The sequence below is a fragment of the Notothenia rossii genome (assembly GCF_949606895.1).
Source record: "Notothenia rossii genome assembly, chromosome: 10".
Lineage (NCBI taxonomy): Eukaryota > Metazoa > Chordata > Actinopteri > Perciformes > Nototheniidae > Notothenia > Notothenia rossii.
The window spans coordinates 48,645,204-48,657,638 of NC_136908.1; the positions used below are offsets into that span (position 1 = coordinate 48,645,204).

At 42.8% G+C, this 12,435-nt stretch overlaps 1 protein-coding gene across 1 annotated transcript; it reads left to right on the forward strand.

Moving 5' to 3' along the window:
• Positions 1 to 1,752: 1,752 nt before the first annotated feature.
• On the forward strand, positions 1,753 to 9,597 carry btg1 (B-cell translocation gene 1, anti-proliferative). The gene is made up of 2 exons (XM_079655399.1): positions 1,753 to 2,213; positions 5,381 to 9,597. Exons 1-2 carry the CDS (start codon positions 2,069 to 2,071, stop codon positions 5,779 to 5,781), a joined length of 546 nt encoding a protein of 181 aa, XP_079511525.1. The 5' UTR covers positions 1,753 to 2,068; the 3' UTR covers positions 5,782 to 9,597.
• Positions 9,598 to 12,435: the final 2,838 nt, after the last annotated feature.

Genomic DNA, 12,435 nt, shown 5'->3' on the forward strand with positions numbered 1-12,435 from the left:
GGTCCCACCAGATGTGCTTTTACAGTTGGTTGTGACTCTATCTGTTTCATATTATATGGATAAACAACACCCACAGATCTGCACACACATACTGAAAAAGACAGCAAAAGGGAACCTGAGGTGATACAGTATACTGTCTCGCTCTCTCTTCCTGTCCCTGTGCTACACAAACACACACACACACACACACACACACACACACACACACACACACACACACACACACACACACACACACACACACACACACACACACACACACACACACACACACACACACACACACACACACACACACACACACACACACACACACACTCACACACACCTGTTCTCTATCCTGCCTGGTACAAACTGTGAATAAGCAGTCGTAAAATCCTTACTTTGAACATAGAGTACCCCACAGTCTCTATATCTGTTAGGCCCAAGTGTTGTCTATAAACATTGTTCTTTGTTCCAAATTGAGATCTTGGAGACATTGTTTTTAAATGTGGACCACCTTTTAAAAGGTTATGATATCTCTAGGCCTAACAACAAGACAATAAATGTAGTAGTCATAAAATAATCACACGTAATTAAAACCAAACAAAAGAAGGGAAAACAAATCAACATAAAAAAACAGAGAAAATAACAAGTTCAACTCGATTTGGAAACATCAATATGTTCTGATTACAGACAGTTGTGGAACATTGGAGTACTGCTGCAGGGAAAACTGAAGGATTTAGTATTCCTTTATGGGCAAAAAACCCTTCCACTTCTTTATCAGGGTCTTAGCTCTTTTTGGAAATAATGGTTTTCACAGGGTAGCAATGATAAGATAGGCTATAGCTTTGATTATAAACTCACAGACCCCCAACTGGATAACTAAGACTACTGCAAAAACTCAAAAGTGTTTCTGCCTTTGCCCTTGTTTTTGCCTATAGAGACACATGGGGGAGAGACGTGGGGGATGGCATGGAACAAAGGCTGCTGGTCAGCATGTTACACTCCAACAGGCCACCAGGACAACCTGTTGGAATGTTTTTCTGCATTGAGAACGGAGAGGAGAGACAAAGAAATCTTCCTTTACATGTATGGAAAGTGGGTTTAAACTCATGACAGATCTATACATTTAAAACCCTATGCTTAAAGTATATTCAAAATGTAAATACAGAGAAACTACAAGTAGATAGTTACATATTTGAGTGCAAATTGCTGGATAGTATTGTGGTGAACATAAAGAATATACCTTTATTAAGAATATGAGGTGTATAGTGACTAACTGCAGTTTATCCAGGTGTGGAAAGGGTTATCAGACCACTAACAGTTAAATCAATAAGACGATAAGACAATCAGAGATTGAGGTCGAGGTTGATTTTGGATACAGCAAACTAGATGTAACTGTGTATTTCTACCATAAACTACATTTCCTGCCAGGCCTTGGTTAAGGATGATTATTATAATACATTAAAGTAAGAAGGTTATAGGTTTCCAACTTTTTTAAAACAACATTTGGTGTGAGTTTGCCGTTTTCTTTGTTGTCGTTTTCTTTTGTTGTTTTTTTCAACCTCGCGTATTTCCGACAGCCTGTGAACGCGTCGCGGTTTCACGCTGTGTGCCTCTGTTTATTTTCAGATGGTGACGCGTTCGCTGCGATCCTCCTATATGCGGCTCGTCAGACAGAGGCCGACCGGGGATTGGTGCTCTGTTGTTGCTGTAGCAGCTTGTGTGGCTCCGTGGGAGGGAGGGGGCGCTATAAAAGCCTGCTCCCCCACACACAGAGCTTCACTCTGGAGGAGGAACATCTACACGGTGGGTTGGTCAACCTGGAACGGAGGGATCCCCCCAACCCCCCTACTATTTACCAACAACAGGCGTCTATTTCCGAACACTGTACCGTCCTGGCACACGGACCTGCTCTGAAAAGAACCTTCACTCTACCTCGACGAAATAAATGTCAAGAGAAACAACGCAAGAGCCAACAGATAAGGATCGCTGCTCGGAAGAAGTGGCGAGAAATACGAAGAGTCGGACCAACACGTAGAGACAAACAGGAAAAGCGCACGGGTCGTGTCCGCTGTCTTTCTCAATGCATACTCTTTGTGCCCGAGGAACCATGAAGCCTGAGATCAGCGCCGCGGTGACGTTTCTGTCGAGATTTCTGAGGGTAAAAGGACACGTAAACGATCGACAGGTCCAAACATTCAACCAAAGCTTACAGGATATTTTGTCAGGTAAGAAAACGAGAACATTCTTCCGTTGCGCCCACCATCAACACATCTTAATATAAACTATCTTACATGTTTTCCCTATGTTTAGTTGGATGATTTAGTTATTAAATTACTCTTTTAATTGGTTTGAAGATGATTCAGAAAAAGCCTTTCTTTGTTCTCTAGTATCACTAACAGTGCGCTACCAACGCGCACCACTGTTTGCGCACGACAAGGGGGAAAAACACAAGCCAGAATCAACACTGCGAGTAGTTCACGACGATTCCTCGACGATTACATTGATACTAAATTATATTTTTTCACTAAAACACAAAATGGGACATTTGTGGTTAGTTACTTTATTTGGAAGAGGGGGAGGGGGTTGGAAAGAGGCTCGAACAAGGAAGTGCTCGATAAAGCTCTGTGAGCACAACAGCCCCAGTGAGGCTGCTCAATTACGTAATGCATTAGAAATAGGTTGGCAATAAAAATACACAAGCAATGAAATAAATAATGATATGCATGGTCACTCACAATAATAATTTAAAACTTTTGGTATACAATGATCAAAATAGAAAACATTACTTTCGACTTGTTTGTGTTTTATATAGTGAGTAACCACTTGACACTTGTTTTAGCAATACAAATGTTGTCCATGTAGTTAAACTGTGATATTGTGTTTTCCCTCCCATTCACAGTTTTGGCACCAACACATTTACTTTTCACAGTGAATGGGAGTCGTCATAGCACTTTCCCTCTCTTTATTTTCCAGGAAATTCGGCCCTGTTAGCTTCCCTCAGTCTTACTTTAGCATTATGACCGATTTTAGAGTATGCTGCGCAGGGATTGTGTCTCACTTCCTGCTGTAAACACACTCCAGCTTTAAATCTATCATACATCTGCCTCAGTCTACTAAGCAGATGGCCTTCATTTCCTACATAAAGAATGTATTTTCCCTAGAAAAAACGAAAGCACTTACCAGCCAAGTAGAATCATTGTTGGAGGTCAATAATGAAATTTATTCTACAGCCTAGAGAAAGTATTGTCTTTAAACGAGGCTAAAAGAACATTAAAACACCGTAAGAATCAAAGACAAGCTGCAGTTCGTTTTAGGTGGCCGTGCAACTGCCAGTCGTAAATTATTGTAACGCGTTGTGTAATTTTTAGGAAATGATTAACGTAAAAATTGGGCAACTTTTTACAAAATATAATCACAATTTGACGGCAGTGTTTGTAAACAAGGCAAACGTTGAATGGAGAGGACTGGGAGGCCTGTGGGTGGGGGAGGGGAAGTGTTTCTGATGGGCTCCTATAGGACGAGATGACATGTGGAGGAGCAGTGTAATCACATGGGAAATGGAGGCGAAATCCACCGAAAGAAACACCACGTTTTCAGTGCTCAAAACCCGATTAAACGTTGCCATTTAACTCACAAATGCAAGGCTCGGAAAAGATTTAATGAATTTGGGAATGCTTGGAATGCCGTAGTACTAATTTATAAGACAAATGTCGAGTTGGAAGCAAAAGTGAATTCTATGGAGGCTCGTCGCTGCTAAACTAGGCCAGTCTGAGCTCTTTTAGCCTGGAAACAACAGTCACTCACTATTGTGTCGGCATGCTGGGCTGCTTTTGTTTGTGCTGGGCGAAAGGAAGTGGGGAAATGAACAGATTTAAGTCTCCATAGTTGCATAATTGTAGTTGGCAAGGCTTTGCTTCATCCTGTTTTGATGCCCATCCAGTCAATAATACAATCTCCGGATGTTTTCTCTAGTAAAAGTAGTCAAATACAATGAATAAACAACCGTCTTTCGTTACATTCTTTAATTAAAATGCACACCCTCATTTACTCTCCCTCCTCTTCCACGTGTGTCCTGTTTTTTTTAAGAATAGGGGGTTGAAGGTATCTTCCTTTGTGTTCTAGGTTCAAAGATCACAGAACTTCGGCTGCTGGCCCCTCCATTAGCCCAGTATACATCCGTCTGTGTTAAGACACGGGGGGGAGTAAGGGTGTATTATCATGCTCATTTATACAGGTGACCTTCGGGCCCCCAGCCTGAATAATGGCCTACTTCACTTACCCTGTTTTTTCTTTGGCCACAATAAAGCTTGCAGCAATGGGACTATAATATGGATGAGCTTTGACAGAGTAATGATGGTCGGTGTGTTTTCTTGAAGTGGGCTGATTAAAAAATCAGAACAAAGAATTGTAAAATAGAAAGAGAATTCCATTTTTCTATGTGAACTTCCATGGAAAGACTGGGCCATACATTGCTTCCTTAATCACCCAGAATACGATTTTCAACAGTCAAATTTTCCTCTCGTAACCTTAACCACTTGCATGCCTGAAGCATACCAAGAGCGGAGTCACTAGTCACTGCATGACACAGATGGAAAGAGACAAAATATGGTCCTTTCCCTTTAAGAGGCGGAGCCCGATTTCCCAGATGGCTGGCTGGGACTTCTACACTTTTGATGTGTTTTGTTCAGCCAGTCATGGGAGACTTTGTGACACTGACGGCAGCCGGGGGAGGGATTGTGCCAATTTAATGGGCCTTTTTTTTGTCACGTAGTGCCGGGTGCCACTGGCCGCTTGTTTATGGCTTTATCAGGCCTGTAACAGGTGGTGGTGGTGGTTGTTTTCTTTCCTTTCCTAACCCAACTGCACCCTGTACTTTGGTGTAGATAAGAACATTTGTTTTCTATATGCAATAGGCTATATTTTTACACATGGTAAACACCCGCAGGAACAAACTGTGATAACCTTTTACATTTAGGATTAACATTGAATGCAATACCCTAATTTACATTTTCTGAATTAGTAGCAAGTCACACTCCACTTGCTTTTACAATAATATATTTGCGGTCAGATCTCATCTTGTTTTGTATACACTTGAGTTGCCTTCTTGTGGAAAAGCAATACTTGAGATTAGGATCTACTAAATCATTAAGCTGTATTCTTTAACATTTGGAGAACACTCACATATACACACTCAGGCAGCAATGTTGTGTTGAGATTTAATTCATCTTAACCTTTAAGAAATTGTAAGCATTTGAAGCATTTTTACATATGAAGTAATATACGCACATTTTTCTTGCATACGTCTCTAACCCTCATCAGAGCAGGTTTTGTGATTTTGCCTTTTAGTAATCACTCCAAAACTAAACTTTTTCTCCATCTTCCGTCCCTGCAGAGCAATATCAGCACCACTGGTTCCCAGACAGGCCATGCAAGGGTTCGGGCTACAGATGCATCCGTATCAACCACAAGATGGACCCTCTGGTGGGGCAGGCAGGCCAGCGCATCGGCCTGACCATCCAACAGCTCTACTCGCTGCTGCCCAGTGAGCTCACACTCTGGGTGGACCCCTTCGAGGTCTCCTACCGCATCGGAGAGGACGGATCCATCTGCGTCCTATACGAGTCATCACCCTGCCCCGTGGGAATGCCTGCAATGTCCTCTGCCATGTCCCCCTCAGGAAACGGGTCTGGGGGCCCAATGGTGGACAGTCACAGCAGCTGCAAGGAGGAAATGATGGTGATGGGCAGAACCAGTCCCTCCAAATCCTACAATATGATGACTGTGTCCAGTTAAAGAGGCACACCGTCACCCCGGCCTACTTTTGTTCAGGGTCATGCCGTGGCTGGTCAGGTCATGTGGCCAGATTCAGGGTGAGCCTTTTTGAAGCAAGAATATGAAATGAAATAGTGAAAGAAGAGAAAAGAAAAAAAAACAGGATGTGGCCTATCGTCCAGGTGATGGAAACCTTTGTTCTAAATTGTCCCCCTCCCCCCCCCATTATCATCCGTTCTGTTGTGTCATTGGATCAGTTGACCACTCCGGTTTTTAAGGAGAGGCTTTATGGAAATGGAACTGTTGGGGCAGCTAAACCAACCAACCAGGAACCCCCCCCAGCTCCATCTCTGAAGGGGCTTCATCGACTTTGCACTTTCTTACTTGTGGTTATTATGGGTACATGTTCAACACACGGAACAACACCAAAACCTAAATTGTAAGGCATTAATATCAGGAGCTAGCCCTTGAATTTCAAAATCCAGAAGTTATTCAATTTGCCGTTTTCACTAGTTATGTTTCCTGGGCGGGGAGGAAGTGTGGTTTTCGACTGAACCGTTTACAGTCCAAGCTCAAGATAAAGAAAGCCCCATGAGAGTATCTCTATTTTCTATAAGACCCCCTTTTTGGACCACAGGGATTTAGTTTCTTTATCTTGTAGCTGGAAAGAGGCGTTCGGTCTTAACTTTGCCCCCTCCCCATTTCATCAACATCGAACCCCAAAACAATTTCATCTCAATGTTCTCTCAGTATGTCAGAACGATTGGACTGTGTTGTGAAACCTGTGGGCACCAGTGTGTCCTGTTGCACTGTCGCCCCCCCATCATCCTTCTATGTGTAGCTTTCCGGGGTAAAGGCAGGGGATCCATTTCCTCCCCCGCTCCCCCGAGTTAATGAATGTTGTTGAAAATCACAATAGAGTTCCTGTGTTGTTAATTTTGCCCCCTTTCCTCATATCACTTTATCTCCTGCATTGCCAAAATTCATGCATTGCCAAAATTCAAAGTGTAGCAAAAGGTGGGCTATTTAACCCAAACTGCGGTCATGTGGCCCTGTTAGATTTGACATTGAATGCACTTTGACGTGAGATTGTGTGGGATGTGTACTTTTTAGAGAAATCGCCTGCATTCCATCCATTCGAATGTCATCTTTTCACCGCGTTTTTATTGCCCTCTCGCATTTTTTGCCGTTTGTTCATACTGTAGCTCCTACGTTGGGATAGACTGATGTCTATTAAATCGGGAGTGTGCATCTCTGGATTTCCAACCCTTTTTTTTTTACACTGTATTTGTGAACATTTCAGAGCTTTTGATTTTAGGTGGAGAGTACTTTTGGTGGTATGTTAGAAACCTTCTGTCATCCGTTCATATGGCACTGTTTGCTCTGACAGGATGCAGAGCCAAGCAGCCCCTCCTCCCCCCTAGACACACAGATGGTGATTTGAGCTGCTCATAGAAGAAAAAATAAGTACATCTGAAAGGTCTGGACTAAGTGATGAATGTGACTGGCCAAAGGGAGGTCTGTAGCACCGACTGTTCAGAGATTCATTTTAACTTAAAAAGCCAGGCCTTGTCAACCTTCTATTTTAACGTGCGATTTCCAAGGTCTTGTAAAAGGAGAGGCGTAACCTCATGTGTGCATTGCCTTACGAAGACCTTGTTATGAATTATGAGCCATTTGTGATTTTTAAACAAACGTTGGCCAGTCCTGCCCGGACCCTCACTTGAGGTGTCCAATTCCAGCCTGGCAGCTTCCCACCTTCCCGCTCCTCCTGGTGTGGGGTGAGTGCCTCAAGTGCCACATATCACCTCCTAGCTCAGACCTCCTGCTCAGCCAATAGCCAGCATGCTGCTAGCCGACCCCATGTGGATGCGGGTAGACGTAATGTGACACATATCATCATCATCATCCATCGCTGTAGGGGGCTGGGTAAGGAAGGAAGGTGGGGATGGGGAGCTGGTGTGAGAGAGGGGGGGCCAGGGCCGGACTCTTTTTGTCCAGGGCAGCTAAAATCCCTCCAGCCCCCTCTCTGGACTTATTCCACATCCCCCACCAAGCCCTTGACCCTCCCTCAGCAGTGATGGATACAAATAAAACTAAAACCAGCACACGCACTTGGCGTGCTCAAGCTGCACTGGGGTGGGGGTGGGGGGGCCAAGTGAGAGACGCGGAAACATGGATCAAAGATGAAGAATCGAGGGTACTAGACCATTGTTTTCATCTCACTGGATTGCGCTGCACTTGATTACTGAGTTTGAGTAGCAACTTTGTTTACATGCATATGAAAGGGTGTGATGGCTGTCTGACGTACCCCCACTTCACTCCCGGTTTGGGGGTCCGAGAGGGTAACGGCGAGCTGAAACAGATGCTGTGGCGGCTTCTGGCCTTAGCCGCTGGTCGAATATGTCACGGCACTGATTCTCCGCTCAACACCAGACCTATGGGTGTTTAAGCTCCCCCTAAGCTCGAGATGATCATGGGTAATAGAGCTATAGCCTTTGACGCACTGCAACCCCTAACCCAACCTCCCCTGTTCTCTGTTGATAGTCCCTTCAGCAATCTGTGAAAAGCAGTGATTCCATGTTAGCCAGATGGAGAGGAGCTTGCTGGGATGGGAGCCCAGAGCTTCGGTTTCCCTGGTGGACGCCAGTTTTAAAACCACGCTGCTCCATAATAGCTTTTTTTTATGTCATGTGACAAGATGTTTTGAGATTGGTCTATATTTCCGACGCGAGATGATCGTCTCGTCTCACTTTTCTCTCGATGTATTTTATGGTCACACTGGTAGATTTTCTCATCTTTTCCACTCTGCCATCCCATGTATCCCCCAATTTTTAGTCTGGTGATCCAACCCCCTTTTAACAGATCTTGTTTTAGACCTACAAAATAAAAAAGATTCAACCCAAATCCTATTCGACACCTTCTACCACCACCCAAAATGGTTTAAGTCCTCAGTAATATATTATTTCAATGGCATCCATTCAGCTTGTGCGCACATAGGTTACAGAAATGTCGTGAGAGTGCTTTGAGTAGTCAGAGGTAAAATAGCACATAAAATGCACTAAATGTCAAGTTGAAGTTCAACATTTGTGACATTTTTTTTGAGACACGAGGAGTCTCTTGGAATGTATTGCCAAACTCAGGCCTCAGACATTCAATAAATACCCTTGTGGAGGAGTTGTGCATGTTAAGACATGAAACCGGAAGGGAACAGCAGTTTAGTTTTTGATGTTGTCGTCAAACTTGTCATCGATTAGTTGAATTATTGCCACTTTCACATTTGAGGTGTTCTACATATTGTAGAATGTATTGTAACTGTACAACATATGGTAGAGTACATAACATTACACATGGGAAGTGCCAATAATTGCTATCCTGAGGTGTTTTTAGATTTATTCCTTTTTGTATTTCATCTTTTAACATGGATAATGCTTTTCGTAAGTGAAGCCATTTGTGATGGGAGTGTTGGCAAGGACCAAAGTTGTTTGGTAAAAAAATATTAGTTTCCATGATCTATAAGTGTAGACGTATCCTTTGTTTTTTTTCTTTATTTCTTTTCAGTTTTTTCCTTTTTTTTTTGTTGCTATTTACGTACAAAAACCAGAAAATAGACAAAAAAATCTGAGCTTACCCAAGAAGAAAAGCTGTCTATCTTGTGATCTCATGTCAGTACATCTTTATTGTGTTCAGTTTCTTTTCCTTGGGTATGTTGTGATGAACTGCTGTAAATTTGTACAGTTCATGTAAATTGATTGTGCGGAAGTTGTACAGATTTCTATATTTTGGAAGAAAAGTTTTTTTTCTCTGTAATAAAAGATTTCCTATCTTGGCATCATATCCCCTGTGAGATGTGTCCTTATTCACTCAGGATTATTACATGCTGACTTTAGAATTCTGAATAAATGGCACATATTAATTATTAAATTAAATTGTACAGGCTTGTACTTTTTAATAAATGAGTTACCTCATGAATTATGATTCTTATACATTAAGAGCTACACAAAGCTAACCCTCGTGTTGTGGCCGTTATGGGGCCCTCATTGGCATTTGACCTCTCAGTTTAGGTGACTGAGAGGGCCAGCTGTGGGGAAACGGGACTAGAGAGAACAAGAGCAATTCTTCTTACTCGCTAACACCATTCCTCTATTTGGGCAGTAAACTGCACTTTATTTTGATTTTCAGGACGATAAAACATAAGCAGCTAACCCTTTTACACAGCTTACAGTGGCTCTGTTGAACTTCATTCATCAAAAAAGAAAGGCTCAAATTGTGCCATAATTTCATTTTGAACAATTTGCCCAAAGATTTCAGTCAATATTGATGTAGCTCCATATTGAGAGCAACTGGAACATTGTGTTGCCGAATGAGCCAATCCAATCCAATGTCCAATGCACATGTTTTCTCACAGTATTGTTGCATTCTCCATCCAAATAGATCTGCCAGTGCTTTGACCTTTTTATATCAAAAGATGCAGCAGATGGTACTATCAGCAAGGATTTTGTTAGAAACTTCAAAAGTGCATCATTTGCCAGGACACCGATATGCACAATAACGCTGCAACAGAACCAGCTGACTCCGCAAAAACCCAGAGTTTTGATTAAGACCGCAATACTTTGCAGCACTCTCAATCCCCCAGGTTGCTTAGCAGCAGGATGAAAAAGAAAAGCATTTGGCTCGTTTTGACACACAGACAAAGGACGGAGCGAGAAGAGCTGGTTTAGCAGGAGCCGGGGGGGGAGGGCACCGAGAGGGAAGGTGACTGGGCTTGTGTTTAAATCGGGCTTTAACTCTCCAAACATTCACAAGCCTGGGGCCTCAACAGCTGGGGAGTGTGGGTACTGTAGTTAAAAATGATCGGAGACTGTCTTGTCAGCATAAGACACAGTAAGAGAGTTTGATGCAAATTCTCGAAGCTGATTCCTGCTAAACTGTTGGATCTATATAGAAGCAGGTCACAAATTCCCTGGGCGCGCCAGACTGTTTGGCCCATTTCTTTTATAGAAAAATATAATCTGAGGGGAAGTGTGGGTTAGTGCGTTGGTGTTCGGATCAGGGGGGGCACAGGTTCAAACCCCTCTGCAGTCAGCATGTCGTTGTGTCCCTGGGCAAGACACTTCACCCCAAATTGCTCCTGTGATTGTCCACAGTATTGAGTATGTAAGTCGCTTTGGATAAAAGCGTCTAACATGTAATAATGTAAGAACCATACAACGGTAACACAAAGCACAAAGTGATCCAGATTTACCAGGATTTTGCAATCCTCCCCGGACAGCGTTTTGCCATGACTCATTGCAGCAAGATGTTTTGTCAAGTTATTAATCTCTGAAAAATGAGAAGTGGAGTGCAGTGGGTGTGCTTGGGCAGAAACATATCATTTTGATTTTATAAGTATTTTGATAGCTGTTGAAGCACATGAGGTGTTGTGTTTTTCACAAAAATATGCCACTAAATGGGCTCATTTCACTGTGAAATTTCCTGAAGAAAGGCCAAATTATGTAAATACATATCACTGATATTTTATGTAAATAATGAAACATCAGCTCCTCTTTTAACTATACTCAAATCAATTGCTTATTCAATTTCTAAGGCAGAATGTCATCAAATTGCATGCTTGGCACTGATGAAACTGCAGTGTAATGTCTTCTGCTCTCCCCTCCCACTCACATAGCAACAGAGGTCACATAGAGAGAAGGTTTGATAGGCAGAATGTTCTGAAAGGTGTGTCTGATTAGAAGAGAAAGATAAAGAAATACTCAGGAAGATTATTTATGGTCTGATCCTATGATATATGGCATGGAATGATAAACAAGTCAGGCCACTTTAATCTGTGGGAGTTATTGATGTTAAAATGTGCTGAATATCCACTTAATCATTCATTATTCACATGTTTTTTTTGGACAAAGCATGTAAAATTCAGCTTTTACTACCAAAGGTCTGTGTGTGGCAACATTTATGTACACTGAGTCTGAACGCTGTGTACGAGCAATATGTGGCTGTCTGAGAACAAAGGCCTGGTGAGTGACAGTGGGAGCATGGTGCGTCTGCTAACAGTGTGAGGGGGGGGGGAGGACATCTGGGACCCGCTTTATTGCCAGAGAAATGACAGGGTAGCCCTCCATGCTGCAGACACATAAGTCACAGCCTTTTGATAATATGCCTCACTGTGTACGTTGCCAGGCTTCTCATTCACCAAGAAAACTAGTATGATTTAGATGTGTTATTATAAACTAGTAAATGCTGAAACAGAAATATTTCCCTAGCATGTGTTTCAATGGCCAAATATTTTAGGATATCCTCAAAACCACAGCTGTTAAGCACTCCTGTGTGTTTTTCCACTGAGTTCCCACTTTATCAGTGTCCTTCAGAGTGTGTTTGTCATTCAGCAAGCCATGGAAGGACACATTGAGTCCTCTTTGAAACCGATCCTGGGTGGGTCTCCAGAGTATAGAGGCCACACTACACCGACTCTCTCTCCCCTTCCCCTCAGGGCACTATTCATCCTGAGCCATGACATCTGCTTTGCCCCACGCTGAATAGCTGAATACACCCTTCCCACCAGCATCAAAACAGGGACATTAATGAAATATAAGACGGTTTGGAAAAAGGAGTCCCGCTCGGGCCATCCAAGTCACTGAGCAATCCTTAAAGTGGACCTATCATGCTATATTGGAAAAA